General features: G+C 27.3%; 1 protein-coding gene across 7 annotated transcripts in view; it reads right to left on the reverse strand.

The window, feature by feature from the left end:
- The window catches only part of LOC122502911 (histone deacetylase 6), a 32,296-nt gene that overhangs the window by 5,299 nt on the left and 5,465 nt on the right, over positions 1 to 21,532 (reverse strand). For 4 of the 7 annotated variants that reach the window (XM_043613246.1, XM_043613245.1, XM_043613242.1 and 1 more), the window contains exons 2-15: positions 18,309 to 18,730; positions 17,654 to 17,751; positions 16,740 to 16,913; positions 16,118 to 16,310; positions 14,644 to 14,703; positions 13,783 to 13,872; positions 13,249 to 13,355; positions 12,928 to 13,068; positions 12,587 to 12,696; positions 12,250 to 12,419; positions 7,932 to 8,272; positions 3,498 to 3,693; positions 2,856 to 2,985; positions 2,020 to 2,549 (exon numbers count right to left, since the gene is read on the reverse strand). In XM_043613246.1, the coding sequence (XP_043469181.1) occupies positions 2,020 to 2,549; positions 2,856 to 2,985; positions 3,498 to 3,693; positions 7,932 to 8,272; positions 12,250 to 12,419; positions 12,587 to 12,696; positions 12,928 to 13,068; positions 13,249 to 13,355; positions 13,783 to 13,872; positions 14,644 to 14,703; positions 16,118 to 16,310; positions 16,740 to 16,913; positions 17,654 to 17,751; positions 18,309 to 18,710 (2,742 nt within the window). In that variant the 5' untranslated portion in view covers positions 18,711 to 18,730. Of the gene's footprint in view, positions 1 to 2,019; positions 2,550 to 2,855; positions 2,986 to 3,497; positions 3,694 to 7,931; positions 8,273 to 12,249; positions 12,420 to 12,586; positions 12,697 to 12,927; positions 13,069 to 13,248; positions 13,356 to 13,782; positions 13,873 to 14,547; positions 14,608 to 14,643; positions 14,704 to 16,117; positions 16,311 to 16,739; positions 16,914 to 17,653; positions 17,752 to 18,308; positions 18,731 to 21,532 lie in introns of all 7 variants that reach the window. The other 3 variants (XM_043613248.1, XM_043613247.1, XM_043613243.1) reach the window with 2 other exon arrangements.

Consider the following 21,532-nt stretch of genomic DNA (forward strand, 5'->3'; position numbering starts at 1 on the left):
CATTTTTTAAACAATTTTTTTTCTACTAATCCCATCAAATGTCCATAATATATTATACGGGAATAGAAACTAGAAAAGTTAAGCTTTATTTTCATATAATTTTCATAAAAATCGACGGGGGGGGTGTTTTGAAATATTAAGAGTTTAAACTTTCAAACAGGAATTTCTCTACGAAATTGAGAGAAATTTTAAAAAATAAAAATAGCACTAGAAAGTTCACGAAATTCTCTTTCGATTCAGTGTATAATATGTTACAAATAATTAAATTTATTAGAAAATCGCTCTCCTTGCGATTGTTTTTTGTCGGTGGAACGATTTTAAATGGAACGCCTCTATTATACATTAGATCTCACTCCTAAAGACTCTTTAGGAAGCTAAAGGAAACACGCAATTAAACCTTAAACCTTGGCTCGGTGAAGTAGGCCTTTCTATTTTACCAAGCAAAATACAGTTGGCAGTATTTTCAAGAGGTAAACAAAAATTCTATAATTTCTTTATAGATCATGACATATTAACAAAATAGCACGGTGTGCTACACAATTATCAACATCTAGTCTTGAATGTAGGGAAGAGAGGCCGAAGATTGTGACCATGCGACCTGCATACGATTTATGCGTCTTATGTCGTGCGTTATTTAAAGCTTGCGTCAATATAATTAAAGCAATTGAAGAAAAAAACAGTTGCAGCCCATGAAAACATGGAGCATCTACAAAAAGCTGCAAGTCAAATAGATTATTATAATGAATGGTGCCAAAAAGTCCAAAAGTACGATGAGTCCGAATATTTAGTTATATAAATGGATTTTACTCAGAATGTTAATTATTCATCTGGTCCACAACAAATTGGAACTACTTATTTTAAACCGGCAAGGAAATATGCCATTTTTGGAATTTGTAAAGAGAAACGCAACATTCAGTACAATTTTTTAAACGACAAAAGAGACTCAATTGGAAAAGGCCCAAACGCTGTTATTTTAATGCTCGATTACTATTTAAAAAAATTCATTCCACAAAGCATCTTATTCTTTTCGCCGATAATTGCTCTTCGCAAAATAAGAATAACGCTCTCATTCACTTTTTACAGTACGTTGCCGAAATAAATTGCTGTAAATATGTTAAATTAAACTTTCTTTCATCAGGACACTAAATTTTTCACAGATTGCTTATTTGGTGTTTTTAAGGGAAAGTACGCTGCAACAAATATTGATTGTTTTTCTGATATCTTGCAGTTTGTTACTAGCTCTTCACAAAGTGGTTGCAATGATACACATTTTAAACCGCAGCACGAAATATTAATGGGAATTTTAAAATTTGAATCATTTTGTCTTTATGTCAGAATCATCTGTGGTCTGTAGCGAAAGCAAACAAATTTCATTCACTTTACAGGATTCAGTAATTACAGAGCCAGAAACTGATGTCGAAATAATTTTACCTTCTGGTCTCACTGTAGAAAGAAAGTGGTATTTGTATAAACAAATTTAAGATCTATGTTTCGATAATTCCAAAATGGTTGAGGTGACACCAAAGCCAATTGTACCCGAAAAGTATGGAAATACAGTTTGATATTGACGACTTATTTACTTTATTGGTTCAGTATACCGCATGAATTGAAAATGTTCTACTTATCAATAATTGTTTAGTCATTTAAAAGCTTGGATTCAATCGAGTACTCGATACATCGAATCCGGCTATTGTATAATTCAACGTGTCAACCCATGTAGATTAATAGATTAAAGTATAAAAAAATTAAGATTTTTTACAAAAATCAATAAACTGCGGACGTCCACATAATTTAAATGAAATATAGAACATTTTAAATGAATCATTTATTTAAAAAAAATTAAATTTAAATGTTACCAACCAAGTTTAATAAGTAATGGTCGACTTTAATTAAAAAGTTTAAAATAATTATTTTTCACAAATTTTTTCCAAACTGAGAAATAGCTTGAAAAAAACTGAAAATCCTTTATGTTTCTTATTGGTTGACGTTACCCCTCAGGTTTAAAAGAATTTTACTTACTTGCATATTTTCAATCAATAAACTTTGTGGGTTCGACTGCTGAATCAGAATCTGACATGCGGAGTTTCCTTCTGCACATTCTACTTCACCACAAATATTTGATTCTTCTTCGGAAACTGTTGCTTTTAAATTGTGATTATCCAAAGATATTTTTTCAAATTCTTTTTCCAACAAGATTGTTGAATTCACAACTCGATCATTTCCATTACTTAAAATTAATTTTTCTTGCAACAATGTATCTGCAAGAATGTCTTCTTGTGGTAAAGAAACTTGATATTTTAGATTTGGCCAATACTTTTTTTGTATTTTTAAAACGTCTTTTATGGAAGTAAGAGCACTTGGACGTAGTGACTGATGAGATGCCAAAGAAATCAATGGATCACCCAGGAGCGCTTTATTGCACAAAGTCATTGCGTAAGAAATCGAATTGACGTTGTAACCTCCTTCCAGAATTAATATGATGCGCCCGTTGGCTAATGCCGATAACCAATGAGTCAAATGTCCATATAATTCGGGTGAGACGTGACAATCTAAAAACAAGTGCATCATTTTAAACATGACTGTGTAGAAAATACTGTATTTCATGAAAATTTTTCTTCAACCTGGATGGTCAGCCAGGCTGCAGTTAATTTAATGCTGATGAAACATTGCTGAAACGAAACTAAATTAAAAATTACTTTCGTTTTAGTTTTTAAAAAATCCAGAAACAAAAGTAAATGAATCAATTTAATATCGTGTCAACTCGGAACGAAATTAATTTCTGAATTTCACTTCATAAATTCACAACAGGAATATAACTATCAGAGTGGATAAATATGAAAATAAAAATATCTTACTTCCAATGGGATCACCAACACATGCATCAAATCCAGCGGACACCAAAATTAAATCTGGATTAAATTGATATGCAATAGGCATTACAACTTGTTGAAAGGCTGCAATATATTCTGAATCACCCATTCCTTTCTGGAAATCAACAAAAAATTATTTTTTTTCTCTAATAAAAAAAATGTGACAAGTTTTGTTTAAACAAAAAAATTGCAGAAGTATCTTTATTATAATTGTAACGGTTACAAGTTTAAATATTAGTTCTATCAAGGAGACTAGAAACAGAAAGTCCAACTTAATGGTCTGCTACATGTAAACAACACTGTACCACACAAAAAATACCTTTACAAGGGAAATTAAGAAAAGCTGTTTCTAAAGGCACTATTGAACGAAATTTACTCTTGTCAGGATAGACAGGATGAGGCTCACCGACTAATACAGAAAGTAGGAGATGTAAGTCCAAACTATTTACATAAAAAGGACACAATTATACATAGAAAGTCCCTAGGTATCAGTTCTTACAATATTTTTATAAATATCTTAACATTTAAGTATTGCGAAAAATACGAAGGTTCGATTAGAAACATTAGACTTTATGTTTCTTCCTTATATACATTCATCTTTATCAACAATTTTAAATGAATAAATACCTCATTCCATGGTATGTTGACATTGAACCCTTCTCCTTTTCCTTCACCCACAAAATCACTGTTTCCTTTCTCGGAATTGGGAAAAAACGAGCCATTGTCATATCGATGGATAGATATATATAACACATTTGGATCATCCTTAAATACTGATTGTGTACCATTTCCATGATGAACATCCCAATCAACAATGAGAATTCTAAACATAAAAAATGTTAAATAAGACTAGTTTACAAAATTAAAAAAAATTTTTGATCCGCTACATTTCACTGTCACTTCTTATGTAAAATTTTCTTCCGAATCTGAATATGAAGTCAAATATTAAGAAAGTAGAACAGTTTTCGAGATATAGGTAAATTTCAATTTTTTTTAGTTTCGACAAAAAGTGGATTCACTAATTTACCATTATTTCCGAATGTAGTCTATCGATTTCAATGTTCTTTGAAGCAAATTAAAGGTAATTAAATTTCCCATAAAAAAAGTATTTACAACATTTTTTAATTCGACTGACGGTTTAGGAACTATCTATAAATTTATTTGGAATTTCTCATTATTTTAAACCAAATTTTAGAAAATTATTGAGTTTGTTAGTTAATTTCGTCATAAAAAAAAGTGTTTACTTCGAGTTTTCTTTTTTGGTCGTCAAGGTATAATTTCTTGGAAAGAAAATAAGCCGTTGCCGATCAAAATTGAACTGAAAATATAGAAGATATAACTACTTAAGTAAAAATATAGAAATTTTAATCGGCAACGGCTTATTTTTTCCCTAAGAAATTGTACTTTGACGACCAAAAAAGAAAACCAGAAGTAAACGCGTTTTTTTATGACGTAATTAACCGAAAAAGTAAATAATATTTTAAAATTTTATTTAAAACTAGCTGTCGTACCCGTCTTCGACGGGTTGTAGTTTCTGATAATGCACTTAACAGTGTATCTACCAACCTAGAAAACCGGAAAATAGCCGGGAATTTGATTTGACAGGGAAAAAATAATAATTAGTTACTATTGTCTATTTCATTAGGAAAATAATACCATTTGAAACAGTGACCGACTTTTTATTATCAAATTAGTTATTTTTAACTAATTCAAATGCAGAAAACAATATTTCTCAATTTGTAGTACTTCAATCAATATAATGTATTAAAATCAATCTAAAATTTCCTCCAGTTTTTTGAGTTATAGTACAGTCTAATTCGAACTAATTGTATAGCAAGTAGATCCAGTTTTTCTCGGTTACATTAAATTCCCTGATATTTTACGTCTTTTCTGGTTGGTAGACACCCTGTTAAATGTATTATTAAAAAACACCCGTCGAATAAACCAGGAAAAATTTGGACAAATCCGAAAAATGTTTTAAACCAAAATAAACATCGTGTTTAACTTTTGTCTTTACATTAATCAAGATATCTCTAAAAGTTAAATCAGAGAGCCCACAAATACTATTGAATTAAGCTTCATAGCAATTGGTATCAATTATAATTTTTTCAATTTTTTGATATTCAAAACATTTTTATACTTACATCTTCGTTATAAGAAAGTATTTTTGAAAAATTATGCTAAAATGTGACTAAATAATATGTAATATTCAATTATATAAAGTTTAAAAGCTATCCATTGAAAAATGTAAAATTTAGAAATTTTCGATTTTTTAAAAATATTTTTATATTTCCATTTTAGTTACAAAGTATTATTTTTTGCAAAATTATGCTAAAATGTTAATAAATAACATGTAATACTCAACTATAGAAAGTTTAGAAGCAATCCATAAAAAAATATAAAATTTAGAAATTATTTGTGTTAAATAAATTCATTTATTAGAGTCAAGTATTTATTTAATTAATCCAATTAAGATTTATTTGATTTAACTAAATAAAATTATTTAAACGAAATAAATTTTTATTAGATCGAAATAAAAACTTTTAAATAAGATATTATATTACTATTAGGTATTAACGTAACTTACAATCATAGCCTTATCCGATTAAAAAATATTAACTTGAACGAAAGTTATGACATTTTTCCAAAAAATTCGAAAAATCAAAAAAATGCAAATTTTTTATCTTTTGTAAAATAAATGCAAAACTATCATTAGCTAACTTTTTCAGATAAATAAAACCCATTTCTACAATAAAATTTTTAAAAAAGACGTATTTGAAATTTTTTTTCGTTTTTTTAGATTAACTTTTTTCTAAGAAAATAGTGATTTTTAATCTTTAAGCAAGCTTTTCAGGAAAAGTTATTAAAGTTTTTTATTTAAAGATCAGTATGTTAAGTAAGAAATTTGCTACATTAAACCAAAATAATTAAGCTAAATGCCATAAAAAAGAAGAAAAAATGTTAAATTTTAAGAAATTCGGTTTTTTGAATTTTTGCTAATTTTCCATAATTTTAGATTTTTTACCGAAGGGTGGAGACTATTGAATAAGTAAAGTATTTTTTAAGAGCACAAAAATAATAAAGCTAAATGCCATAAAAAGAAGGAAAAATATTGAATTTTAAGAAATTCATTTTTTTGCATTTTTGCTATTTTTCCATAATTTTAGATTTTTTACCAAAGGGTGGAGATAACAAATTAGGTTAAGTATTTTTGAAGAGCCCAAAAATAATGAAGCCAAAAGCCATAAAAGAGAAGAAAAAATGTTGAATTTTAAGAAATTCCGTTTTTTGAATTTTTGCTAATTTTCCATAATTTTAGATTTTTTACCAAAGGGTGGAGACTATTAAATATAAGTAAAGTATTTTTGAAGAGTACAAAAATAATGAAGCTTAATGATATAAAAGAGAAGAAAAAAATGTTAAATTTTAAGAAATTCGGTTTCTCGAATTTTTGATAATTTTTGATTTTTTGCTAAAGGGTGGAGACTATTCAAATAGTATAATTATACTACCGAAATAGCTAATGGTTACTAATTATTAATTTTCCGGTGAAATTAAATTCCCGGGTATTTTTGATTTTCCAGATTGGTAGAAACATTGTTAAATGTATTGGTACAAACTAAAACCCGTCGAAGACGGGTACGACAGCTAGTGCTATATATTATCAAAATTTTTAAAATTCAAAATTAATCTTTTGAAATAATTAATGTCATCAATTTTACTTAAATTTGATACAGGGTTAATTTTAGTATTTTTTATTACAATTTAGTCATCAGAATGAAATTTGAGTTTTTCATTTTTTGATCATTAATTAATATAATATAATAGCAATTTTGAATTCTGTGCAATATACTGACAAAAGTCTCATATTAATTATATGGATATTGTTAATATTCTGACCTAATAGAATTTTTTTAAGAAAGTAAACTTATGATTTCAACAACAAATTTTTATTGTTGACCTAAGAAATACAACCGTATAAAAATTAATTACAAAAAAATTTCAATTTTTAAACTTTTAATTTTTAATTTTTCAATATTTAAATCTAACACTTTTTATTTGTTATTCAAAATTTTATTATTCTGACGATTAAATCTTCATAAGAAACACTAAAATTAACCCTGTACCAAGTTTAAGTACAATTCACTAAAGTATATGAAAAAACTAAAAATTTCGAATTTTTGAAAAAATGGCATAACTTTCGTCCATATTAATATTTTTTAATCTACTATCGCTAGGATTTTAAGTTAGGCTAATGCCTAAAAGACTGTCAAGTTTCACTTCAAACGATCGAACCGTTTTTCCGTGATACGCGGTCGAAAATTTGCGGACATACATACACACATACACACATATACACATACACACATATACACATACACACATAATTTTCTTAATAGTATTTTCGCATTCCTTAGAGTGTAAAAATAAGGAATATAATAGAAATTTTGAATTCTATGCAATGTACAGACAAAAGTCTGATTTTATTAATAAGGATAATGAGAAATTCCAAATAAATTTATAGATAGCTCGTAAACCGTCAGTCGAATTAAAAAAATGTTTTAATACTTTTTTATGGGAAATTTAATTACCTTTACTTTGCTTCAAAGAACATTGAAATCGATAGACTACATTCGGAAATAATGGTAAATTAGTGAATCCACTTTTTGTCGAAACTAAAATCTAATCTCGAAAACTGTTCTACTTTCTTAATATTTGACTTCATATTCAGATTCGGGAGAAAATTTTACATAAGAAATGACAGTGAAATGCAGCGGATCAAAATCTTTGTAAACTAGTGTAATTTACTTAGCACTACACTAGTGCTACACTGAAAAAGAAACGTTATTATACTAATCAGAATTCTTTACAATTTTGTTTAAAGAACATTTTTTCATATACATTTTTTTTACTTTCTTAACTTCTGTTTTTACTTTACAAGTTTTCTTAATGATTGCTGATACCGAAAGAGGTTTCTGTTGCTCTGGTCCAAAAATCCTGTGTAACTGATGTTTCGAATTTGATAGAAAGTAAAAAATAATTTGAAGTAAATAAGCTTACCTTTGAACTTTGTAATTATGAATTGCATATTTAGCAGCAATTGCAACATTATTAAAAATACAAAATCCGCAAGCAGCGTCCTTTTCAGCGTGGTGTCCAGGCGGTCTTATTATAGCAGTGCCGCTTTGACATTTATTACTTAGAACACTATCTACGACTTGAAGAAGTGATCCAGTGGCAATTCTTGCACTGATCCACGTATCAGGGTTAATGTAAACTGAATTAAATGCAGAAATTTTTTCGTCAACACTTGTTGTTTCCGCGACAGATGTTTGTTTTATCACATCAATATACTTTTTAGAATGGACTAATAATAAATCATCTTCAGTTGCCATTTTTCCCTATAAAGAAATAAATATTCGTTCATTAATTTCTCCCAATTGGAAAATAAATAACAAATTTTTCGAAAAAAATGCATAATGCACTTTAAATTTATTCTCCTTTCGGTAATTATAGTTTTGGTTTTAAATCAATTTTTCAGAAAATCAACCATTTTCTATTTCTTCACTATTCAAAATATTTAAACTATGAAACAATTATTTTACTTAAAACATATTTTCTCTAAACCAGGGCTCGAACCAGTGAAAGTATTTAAAAATACGGACTTTACGGACCAAAAATGAAAAATTACGGACCATTTACGGACCAATTACTGGCAAAAATATATAAGAGAACATTTTACTTAAAACTATAAATTAGATTTTTTCATAACTAAAAAACATGAAGATATCAATAACTCCGAGTCTTCGACTCGGAGCGATCGATTACTTCATGTTTTATAATAAATTAAAGATAGAGTGATAAAATCATTATCAATTCAATTATTATTTTCAAGAATTTTTAACTAAAATTCTTCTTAAAATCGATTATTTTTAATAATTTTCGAAAAAGTTTTTTGACAATTTTCAAATCCATTTCTTTACAATATTCAATTTTACGAAATTTCAATTATTTGTAAATTCTTCAATTAAATATGTATTAGAAAATAAAAACTTCAAATAATATAAAAAAAAATTCGCAATTAAAATTTCTCAAAAAAATTAATTACACAGAATTGTTACTTAGTTAAAAATATGAAAAATTCAAATTTTCAAAGATTTGAATCTGAAACCTTTTCAAAATTTAATTATTTCTAAAACTTTACGCTCTAATACTTTTAATATTCAATTATAATCTAAAATTTTAACTGAAATCCATTTTTAAATCAATTTTTATGAGAAAATTCTACGAGAATTTCATTATTTAAAAACAAAAAAAACAATTTATTGAATAATTACCTACATATGAATTATTACATTGAATTCTTTTAAAAAATTGTATCAAAATAATTGAATTCCTAATAAGAATTTTATTATTTGCCAAAAAAATTAAATACCGTAAGTGAGGCTAAATTCGCTCAATTTTTCAATTCTTTTTTAAATAACTTCGGGAAACGATGAAAATAAACATTGGCACTGAAAATATATAATCTTTAACCCTTTATCTTTCCTATTACTGCATAAAGAAATTGAAATATGTTGCAGAAAATTATTTATAAGCCGTTTTTTTGTGAGCGAATTTACCTTTAAATGATGGGTAAATTCGCTCACCATTATTATTCTGGCAAAATATATTATAATCTGCAAAAATGAAACTAAATATTCTTTAGAATCAATAAAGAAAAAAATTAAGAACAATATTCAAAGTTATTGGAATAAATATTTAATATTGTTTTATCAATAAGTAATTAGATTCAATCATTCAATCAAACGTACTCATAACCATAAAAAAACAAGGTTAAGTTTGACAGTTTAGTGCTTAAACCGTTTTAAATCGTTTAATTTTCAGTTATAAGAGTACTATTATTTCAAAAAATCGAATTATAAATTAAAGTAATTAACATACTTAAAATATCCAGGCCCAAACATCTTTTTTGTAGACTTATTTCCTGAGCGAATTTACACAACAAATTTGAATTTTTTTTTTTAATTGATTTTTTGCAGAATCTGTTTATTGCTTTAATTTTTGTGCTTTATGAATATCATGTTGGAGATACAGGAAATGTAATGTTCAGAAGTATTCAACTTAAAAATTTTGAAGTAAAGCTTTATTTCCTACTTTTTCATACTACTTGTTCAATATGAAAATTATTCACTTGTGTTTTAAATATAATTTCTACTGAAAGTTACCAATGAATTTGCTGCAAATAAATTTTAAATTAAAGTTTACCATTTATATTAACCAAAACAATTGTAAATCTTAAATATTTCTGTCTAAAAAGTATGTTAATCGAATTTTAAAAAATAGACATCGGTTGAGCGAATTTACCCTACATGAGCGAATTTAGCCTCACTTACGGTACCTGTAAAAATTTTATTATTTTTTGAAAATAATTAAAAGTTTGTGTAGAATTTTATTAATTTTTTTTAAATAATTGAATTCTTTTGGAAAATTTTAATAGAATAGTATAGATACCTATTAAAAATCATTGAATTGAGGAAAAATTTTTAAAATAATTGAAATTTTTCCAAGAATTTTATTAAAATTTTTGAAAATAATTGATATTTTGGAGAAGAATTTAATTACTTCTAAAGATAATTGAAATTTTGACGAGAATTTTTAAAAAATTTTGAACATAATTGAATTTTTGCGAAGAATTTTATTACTTTTGAAAATAATTGAATTCCTTCAATCATTTGTAATTTCTCTAAAATTATCCAAATTATATCGTATAATTTACGTACTTTAAGGACCTTTTTCAATCAAATTACGGACTTTACGGACCTTTTTTCAAAAAAACGGACTTTTACGGACTTCAAGCAAAGTTACGGACTTTTACGGGATTTACGGACCTAGTTCGAGCCCTGCGTAAACACAACTTGTGTATCACAATATCTATCTATGAAACTAAATGATATGCAATCTACTAAAAATTCTTAATAATATATATTATGTAACGCTGTCAAATTTGACATCTCTGAAATTCCTCGATCGTGATGTGGACGTAAAGTCAGTCTAAGATTAGTTGTTAGAGTGTCAATTCGTCTTCATAAATTTAATTTTTATTTTGATATTGTATTCGATCTCCGACTCTTAGCAAGTCTGTTCTTTTGAATAATAGAATAACTCTTTACATTTACTTATTTAGAATAAATGTGAGTTATGTGTGTAAACAAGTGTTTATTTATTTAACTTATTAATAGATAATAGATTCGTTCCCACTCCTAGTCGGCAAATTATTCAATTAAAATTCTTAAGGGGTTACACCACTTTGACCAGTTCAAAACATAAGCTTTTTTAACAATTTTTATTGAAGAATAGAAATTTTTTTAGGAAAATTAAATTACAGTAGGGTATTGTACTACTCTTGAACTACAAAAAAATATATACAAATTTCTTTTTTTTAAATTGTCGGTTTGACAGATGATATGTTAAAGTGCTTTAAAAATGTATCGCCATAAGGTAGACACTATAACTCGGTCCAGAATTAAGCTAGACCAAAAAGTAAAAATGCTTTAGTTTCTGTAGCTCAAAATCTAGCGAAATACGTATCCGTTTTAAAAAAAATTTATTTTTCGCAAAATGGCATCGATTTGAAGGAAAAAGTCCATATTTTTGCCTAAATTTCATTATTTAAAGTTGTCTAGAAAATTTAAATATTAATATTTCGAAAAATCCGTACGTATTTCGCTAGATAATTATATCACAAACAAAATAAAAAAGAACTAAGAGGATCGATTGAAATTTGTGGCATCCAGAGTGTCCACCGATTTTTAAAATACAGTTTTGAGAAAAACGCGTTTAAAGTTTTCATTACAATGTAAACGTTGGCGCGCGACCCTGCTTGAACAGTTCGAAAATTGTCTTTTTACTTGAGATATCGATATATAACAAATGACATATCATTTTGGTGACCATAAGGAGTATTTTAAGCAAAAAAAAATTTTTTCAATTTTTTGAAAATTTCAAAGTGGTGTAACCCCTTAATTCTAAACATTCTAATTAACTTCTAAATATGGCTTGTATTTTCTTGATATATTAGAGGAGCAGCCAGCAGGCGCTCAAAGAAATTAAAATAAGAAAGATCGCCTTTATAATTTTTCGCTACTAGAGTTGCTTTTCCCAATTCTGAATCCAGATAATTGATTACTTGAACCGGCGTGGAGACAGGTAATAATTACTTATTGTTATATTGCTTAATTTTTAAATAAAATAAGCTATATAAAAATATTATTTTCCACTATGAAAAGCGCATATTTATGTTTTCTATAAGAAAATGTATCATTTTGCCAGATCCTTCCCTATTAAAATCGTGCAAAAGATAAAAAGAAAAACTTACTTGAAGAATAAGACATCGTTTCAATATTCCATATTCTTGAAATTTGGCATAAATACTTGCAATTCTGCTAGGTTTTTCAGGATGAAAATCGTCAGAACTATCAAAATGTTTTAACATTCTGGAGTCATACACGACACAGAGTTTAAATTGTGCTTTATTTAAATTTGTACCTATAATAAATAAACAAATTCGTAAATGAGTTTTTAACATTCATATTATTTTTAAATAAATTTTTTGACAAATACAATTTTATGCACATTATTACTATTTTAATAGACGTTTCAAAAAACATTTAAGAAATATACTATTATATTATAAAATTTAAATTATACTTTACATTGTTTTAAAAAGCACAAGGCAGCTTGAATCTCAGCTTTTTTTTCCATACTTTGTACAGGATAACAATTTCTTGTTTCATACGTACTACTAGCAGGATTATTCGAATTGCTGAAAATCAAACATGACATAATGTAAAATATTATTAAAGGAAAGAAATTTATCATTCTCTCTCTAAAAATCTGGTCTAACATCTGGGGAATTTATCGCTGAAGAATAAATTAAGAAAAAAACGTAAAATTAAAAAGAATTATATAAAGAAAACAAATATGCAACAAATTTTTTTTCTTTAATAAATTATTAATAATCTGTGTAAAATAAAACTTTATTTAGCTTATGTACCTGAAAGCACATATCGGAATGTGTCTTTCTTCACAGTTTTCATTAGCTTCTTTTGAATAGAAACTGTAAGATCCTTGATAGTTGTAGCATTTCCAGAAAGATTTGTGAGTGTAAATTACATTTAAAATAGTCTCACGTACGCTATAACAAAAAATAAGTTTATATTATTATTATTATTTGAATTATTACCGAAACAAATAATCTCTCTTACATTTATGTTTGCATCACAAATTAATTTAATTGATGATAGTTTTGAAGTTACTCATATTTTTAATGCAAAACAGAAACTACATATTATGATCAATATTTTTGGTTTCATACCTATCAGATGGTTCTGCAATTGGAAGAAGTTGCGGACATGGATCCCCCAAAAGTGCTCGAAGCGTTAATGCAGCTCCTTCGGATAGTGATTCTAAACAATATCCACCCTAAAAATAATAATGTTAGAGTACAAATTTTATAACATTTAATCTAAAATAGGATTAATAGAGGATAATTTGAGGGGAATATTTATTTTATTTATTTTTTCATATTGTACTTCAAGAAACACTTAAATTTGATGCTGGTTACGCTATGACAGGGAAACCCAGTTGAAAGTTGATCATTTGTTATTAGAATTATAAAGAGTTTAGTAGGATTGTTCTTATTTTGACTGGTACTATCCCTTCCCAACCGCGCTCAGCGGCAGTTATAGAATTCAGGGGCTCAATTTATGAAAAATTTATTTTACATACTAATTAAACAGTTACTTATTTTATAAAAGTGTTTACAAAATAAAAAAGGCTTTCCTTTTAATTTTTAAAAATTTAGTAACCTAAATGTCTTAGCATTAAATACAATATTTCATTAGCATACCTCCAGTACAACAGCAACTTTTCCCTTTGCCAAACTCATCAAAGACCACAGTAAATGAGAGTAACAAGCTGGCGTAATCTTCATTTCTCCCTAAACACGAAAGAATATTTAAATTTTACGAATGTTTCCCCGGAATATCATAAGAGTTCCCTATCTTTTGATAGAGTTATTAAACAATTTAAAGAGTGTCATTTTCAGTGACTCCAAGAAAAAAAAATACTTTTTAATAAAAGGTTACAACTATTGAATCAAGTAGTATTTTTCTACACTATAGTAAAATATTAATCAAGGATCTTTTTAATGAATATTAATGATGATTGGAATTTCATTAACTGGTGTTAACAGCCAATCATAACTTCTTGTTAAAAAGATGCATTTTCACTAATTAATTAAAAATAAAAGAAAAATTAAAAGATCAGCCTATTTGTAAGAGGAATTATCTAACGGCAAAAAGATCAATACATTCATTTCCTCTAGAAGAATCGCTACCTTTTTCAGTTAATTTTCTAATAAGATCTCTCTATCATTTACTGATAGATATCATCAAAATTAATGTTTCTTTTATAATGTCAGTATTATTTTATATTTCACTTAAATAAAAGCCGTAAATTTTTAGTATGAATTTTAAGAATTTTTAGGTTTTTTGTACAGTTGATAAAAATTTGTTTAAAAGCTCTTGTATATTCGGTTTTCTAAACTTTTTGACTTAATTATACAAATCATTTTCTTCGTGAATTTTAAGTTCTTAACAGAAAAAAGAAAAACCTTTTCATCGCCAATGGCCGAATCATATCCAGCTGACACGATAATTAGTTCAGGAACAAACTAGGAAACAAAAAAAGTGAAATTATTTTACGTTACCTCTGGACAACCTAATGCAGCATCATATCCGGCAGAAACGATTACAACATCCGGTTGAAACTAAAGAAAATAAATAAAACAGTTTTCGAAAATGTTTTCAATAGATCTTTAAAAGTGTTTAATCCCTTCAGTGTCATGTTAGGAAATAAAAAAGATAAATATAAAATAAATGACACATGAAACGGAAATTTTAAAACTTGCTTGTACTTTCATAAAGCCTTTAATGACCTTTTTAAAATCTCTTATTAAATTCACGCTTAGAACTTAGAATATTATATTTTGATTTCTTTATTAAATAAACTGGATTTTCTTCTAATTTAGATTAAATATTTATTTTCAAAATGTCCAAGTTTCTTTTTAAAGTCTAGACTTAGATTTTGCATATTCGATTTGTTAATAATATTTTTATTTTACATTTATTATTTACGCTTTCTTAAATTATGTACAGTATTATTCGTAATTTGTGAACAGTTCATTGTTTCTTATTTACATGGCATTAACACTCAAGGGGTTAAAAAATAATAATGATACTTTAAAAGAAAGTAATATTTCAAATTCATTGCATTGCAGCTATTATATATTATTTCTCGCATGCAAGGTACATTGCTAGAATCCCTAAACCATCTCAAATTCTGAGTGAAATGTTTAAACAAAACTCAGTGCACTGCTGTCATTGATGAAAACAAAACAGGATTAATTCGATTTGACTTTTTCCAGTAGCTAAAGCTATAGTCATGTTCTTTGTTCCAATTTCTTTTACAAGTTCACTTGCTAATCTTGTGTCGGTTCGGGTCAATGTTCCTGTACATGGTCTTGTGCAACATCGTGTACACGATCTTGTACACGATTTTTCAGCTGGGCGGTGATTAGGAGATCGGATTTTAACTTGCTTGTCACTTACTTGCAGAGGTTCAAGTAGTCGCGACGTGATTTTCGACTAGCGTCAATTATCGAATTTTATTACTCAATATTTTATATTTTAATGTTTGATTTAGAGTTTATTTCTTTTTTATTAAGAAATAAGTTATTATTTGTTAATTGAGAGTTTTAAGTATTTTATTTATATTTTTATTTTGTGTTGTAAACGGTTGAGAGTGCCAAAGACGTTATAATTTGGTAGCGTCTCAACGGTTATTTATTTAAAAAGAAGGGTTCGTTGTTCAAAAGTTGTTTTTACGTCGCAGTTTGAAGAAGAGGAACTCCCCGATGAGATTTGTGGATATTTGCTGTGGTGAAGATAGTTTTTCGAATAACGGGTGGTGATGTAAATTTGTGATGTATTATTTTTAATGTAAAATTCTATATTGCAAATTCTACCCTTATAAAATTAAATTGTGCATTCTTACACTGCAATCTATAAATAATAAATAATTATACCCGTATAAGATTATATCTTTATTTAGTGAAACAACGACAAGATCTGGAAATAAACTGCGTGTCTTAATGATAATAATGTTTTTACTTTAATTCTTACCTCATATGCCATTGGTAACAGAAGTTGTTGAAATATGGCAATGTAGTCAGCGTTGGTCATGCCGACTTTATTTAGAGGAACATTAAAATTGTATCCTTCTCCAGGCCCTGATCCAGTGTAGTCGTAATTTGACTCCCGTAAGTTGGGCCAAAACTCACCATTTTCATATCTATGTATTGAGAAATAAACTACTCTGAAAAAAAAAAATTTCATATAAAGAAGAGTTAAGGTATTTATTCAGTTTTTTGTATTCGTTTAAATGAGTGCATAATATTTCTAAGAATATTTGAATGCTTGATTCTCCAATTAAATGAAATAAGTCTTATAGTTTTAATGTAAATTTTTTGACTTTATCACTCAGCAGTCTTGAGACTAACGATCATTCCAAGTCAGATTGGAAATAACAAAAACAAAAAGATGTTTTTTTTGTTATTCCAATTTGACTCGGAGTGATCGTTAATCTCAAAGTTTTATTCTTACTTGTTTTGTTTGATTAATTCAAGGACTTTGGAGTAAAAAGTAAGAAAAAATAAAATGTACGTCATCAAATGGGTGCATAGATTTTCTTGTTGATAATCATGCTATCTAAACTTATCTGCAATTGTTAAGTGTTTAAACTAACCTTGGATCATCATAAAACATTTGTTGTGTTGCTTGGCCATGATGTACGTCCCAGTCAACGATTAAGATTTTCTTTGCTAAATCCATTTGTAACACTTTTTCGCAAGCTATTGCAACGTTATTAAAAAAACAGTACCCACAATATTCCGCCTTCATCGCATGATGACCTGGCGGTCTGCAACAATTTTCAAAAAATCTTTTTTATCAAACAGAAAATTACTTAATATTAATCTAATTATTTATTGATTACAAAACAAATAAAAAGCATCTATTCAAATTTATATTGTTTTGATGTTTATGTTTTTTTACAATTCATTTATGATCCCTTATCAAATTTTGAAAGAACACACCCATCCAGCACATGCTTTCAATCCTCATTTTCATATCCGATTAACTTTGAACAACCTTTCTCACTTATCCATTCAATATTTAAACACACTCAGTCGCTTCCAAATTCTAAATCTTAACATTCTATTTCTTTCACTCTTCTTTCTAATCTTTAATAAATACTTCGGCATCTCACAGTAGTTCCAAATACCCAAATTTCGCCAAAAGTCGAAGAGAAAGTTTCTATTTAGGGATTTTCAATTTTGAATAGTGGCTCGTTTTGTTAAATTTTATCGAATTTTAATTTTGCAACATGGATTCTTCGGCTGAAAGGAAGTAAATTTACTGCATGTTAAAGAAATTAAATTAAATTTGATAATAATTTATTTATAGAAACATTTCAAATATTTTATTTTTTGGGTTTAGTTTTAAACAATGAAACTAAAAATTCCGAAAGTCTGAATCCACATAGTTTCCCACTATAAAATAATGTTTCTCTTAATTCAGGAGCTTTCCTCTATGATTGAAAAAAAAAGAACTGAAAATACCTGCTACAATCAGACACTGATATGTAAAGTAAAATGTTACCTTATAATTGCCATTCCATTTTGTATTTCTCCTTTACAAATGCTCGTTACAAGATTTACAGTCGATCCAACAGCTTTCAATGATTGTCTGTAAGTAGACTTTAAAACAGTTTTTAAATAAAAAATATCGTATACGTAAAATTCATCACTTAAATTAATTATACAAAAGAAATTTCTAAATTTATTAAAAATGTCGGTTGTGGCCGCATAAAGCAAATTTTTTACCGTATACATTTCAATTTTTGATGAAGTTTAAAATTAGTTTAGAAACATTTTTGAATAATGACAAAATCCTGTCATTCGACAAATTCTACAAATTTTCATGATGGTAAATTTAAAAATTCCACATTTTTAATAACAATCTTATAAACAATTTGAATTATTTATGTGTTCTATCCCTCCAATTGCAATAAGTGTTGTAATATTTTGTTAATGCAAAAAAAATACAAAAAATTACAAATTCAAGAAACGGTTAAAAGTATTTTTTTGATGTGTAGTGAACTACAGATTTTCATAAAAGTTTTAACATTTTAGAAAATCAATGAAATTTTTGAAACACAGTTGAACTGCTCTGATCCATTAGTACATAGTCATAACAATGTGATTAAAATTTTGTGAAATTATTTTTAAAAAATTGTAAAATTATTGAAACTTACTGGATGGAAGTAAACAGCATCATATTTGGAAGATAATTTTTCAAGTAAATCAACATTTTTTATGTTTTCGGTTAATTTAAGAAACTCTATTTGTTCCTTATTATGTTTTAATAACAGCTCATCTTCATCTGCCGATCTTGATTCTATTATTTTACATTTGTCTACTAAATGCAACTCGTTACATCGTTCCAGTACTTTCAGAAATCTTTCTGGACATTCAGGGTAGTTTTCATCCCACAGGCATTTATGATCAGCCATAGAGTGATCATAAACAAGGCCAGTGCTCAAACGTTGCAATACCTTTGAATTTATTGCATTATCGTATATATCATGAACTGGAGAATCATGATGAGTTTCTTTCTGTAATTTTTTCTTGTACACTGACTTTTTCTTGGCAGCCATTGTTACCAGAAGCAGACTTCCTAGAAAAAAGTTGAAAAAATTATCAAAACCGATTTTTTGAATAAGTATCTTTAGGTTGAGTAAAATTCTTAAACAGGATGAGAACTAGATAGAGACTCGGTAATATAGGCCAATCGGTGAGTACAAAATGTGCAAACAGAAAATGACGAAGTAATTCGAGGGCTCCATATAAGAGCACCATAGTTTGTTCTCGATTTCCGGTTACAAAAAATGGTATAAACAATCGTCAGTTTGAAAAATGTGCTTTTTAGATGAGCGTTGTTTCCGGTTACATTTTATGGGAAAAAGTTGTGGAGATCGAAAATAGCTTTCAAATGACGAGTTTTAAATTAAAAAAGGTTAATTAATTTAGTTGCAAATGAATTTAAACGATTAAAAATAGCACTTTTTTAATAACTTTGTTAATAATTATTGAATTTGTTTATAACTTACCAGGAATGTTCTCCTTGCGAAACTTAATAAATTTAAAAAAATTAAACTTGATCGGATAAATAGTTTATGAACAATTTTGGACCTGCCGATTTCATGTTTTCATCTTATATTGCTAAGATTACACGCAGTGCTACACGTTTGTGTTTACATATGTATCGATTTAGCAGTTCATTACACTAACTGTTAGGTATTAAAACAAAAATCCCTCTATTTTTAATCCTGATATTAAAAATCGCAACCAATCAAGGTATTAGTATTCACAGTATTTATATATTATAACATTTAAGATTCCATAAGTTTGATTCCGCCCACTTCTGCCGAAATTTTTTATATTGAGAAATGTTCATGAAGACGTCAGGTTTCAATATACTTAAAAGATTTTTGTTACTTTTCGAAATATTTTTCTTTAAAATGAGTACTCTGAGAGCCGAATCTACCTGGACAAAACTGTTTATTTAAATTTCCTTTATCCGAATTCTAACACCACTGCGTATCTATATGATTTTGAGGTCGATGATTACGAATCAACAGTCAGATTGTAAAAATTTAAAATGGCGGCTCCAATATGTCGGACATCAATTTAAAAAAAATTGCCGAATTTTAATGAAAATTAAAACTTGTGGGTTTTTGGGGTCGTCGATGACGAATATGCAGTTATAGATTTTAAAAATTTAAAATAGTAACACAAATATAGACAAATTTATTAAAAATAATGTTGGCCATATTGGATCCGCCATTTTTAGATTTTAAAATATAATTGTATATTCGTAATCAGCGACCCTAAAAAGCACTAAATTCTAATTTTTAATAATTTAAACAAATTTATTAAAATTAATGTCCGCCATATTGAAGTCGTTAATTTGAATTTTTAAAATTCAACTGCATATTCGTAATTGGAGACCCAAAAAAAACCTAAATCCTAATTTTTATTAAAATTAATTAATTTTTTTAAATTAATGTCCGCCATATTGGAGCCACCATTTTTAATTTTTAAAATCTGACTGTTGATTCGTAATCAGCGACCTCAAAATCATATAGATACGCAGTGGTGATAGAATTCGGATAAAGGAAATTTAAATTAAGAGTTTTGTCCAGATAGATTCGGCTCTCAGACTACACGCTCAAACACTCATAACTCCGTCAACTTCTGATCCAATTGACATGAAATTTCAACACAATATTCTGGAGATGTTATGCATTCACTTAAACAAATTTTTTAAAAGATGGAAAAAAAAATTTTACTCTTGCAGTGGGTCATCCTTACGTGCGGCGTTCGTCGACCAAAAATTCGCCACTGCTTGAAATAAATGCAATATAAAAGCACAAAAACCTTATATACAATTTCCTCAAAAAAATGCATGTATTGTACTATAATTGGTGCGAGTTTTAATGAAAAATATTAATATTAAGTTGTCAGGCATTTTTTTATAAAAAAACATACGTTTTTTTAACGTTCAAAATTTGTACACTAAGATAAAAAATAACATTTCTATTTAAGTGAAACGAAAGTTAGACTCCTTAAGATTATGAGAGAAGAAAAAAAAATTAAATCGGTAGGTTCAAAAGTGGAGAAATTCCGTTAAAAAATTACATACATGTTTTTAGTTAACAAATGAAATTGTTCATATAAACTATTTATCCGATAGAATTGATTTTTTTTAATTTATTAAGCTTCAAAAAGAGAATATTCCTAGTAAGTTATAAACAAATTCTATAATTATTAACAAATTACAGTGAAGGAGAATAAAACGAAAACATTCGGACAAATAGTTTTTAAAATTAGTTTACTCCAACGTTTCGAAATCTATATGATTTCCTCTTCAGGGAGCCAAAAAAATTAATAAATAAACAATCGTCAGAAGAAATAAAAATAAATTCACCCATCAAACGTCAGAGAAAACATAGAGTTTGGAGTCATAACTATAAAAGATTATAAAACCAATTTTGTAATAAATAAATAAAAACCGCTGCCAAGTTGTATATTTTTTTATAAATTTTGGTGCTCATTTCAAGAACACTTTGCTTCCTCATAGAGGTAATAATAACAGAAATATATGAATAACTTTTTATAAATATGGTAAAAGTGATTGAATTTTGAATCAATCAATGTATTTTTAAATACCCTACAAGATAGTTATAATAGTTTAATAGTTAAACAAAAATTTTCAAACAAAGAAGTTGAGTAAATGTCATTTTCCACAATTTTTGGTTTTTAAAATACCAATAATTTCGAAATTTATTATCGAATTAGGTTAAAAAAATAGGTCAATCGAAGCGTTTTTTAATGCTCTACAAGTTGGTTACGATAATTTTAACGTTAGTTCTACATTTTTCAACAAAATTTTCAAAAAAGTATTTTTTTCCAAAAT

This window comes from Leptopilina heterotoma, unplaced genomic scaffold (assembly GCF_015476425.1).
Source record: "Leptopilina heterotoma isolate Lh14 unplaced genomic scaffold, ASM1547642v1 Lhet_24, whole genome shotgun sequence".
NCBI classification, from domain to species: Eukaryota; Metazoa; Arthropoda; class Insecta; order Hymenoptera; family Figitidae; genus Leptopilina; species Leptopilina heterotoma.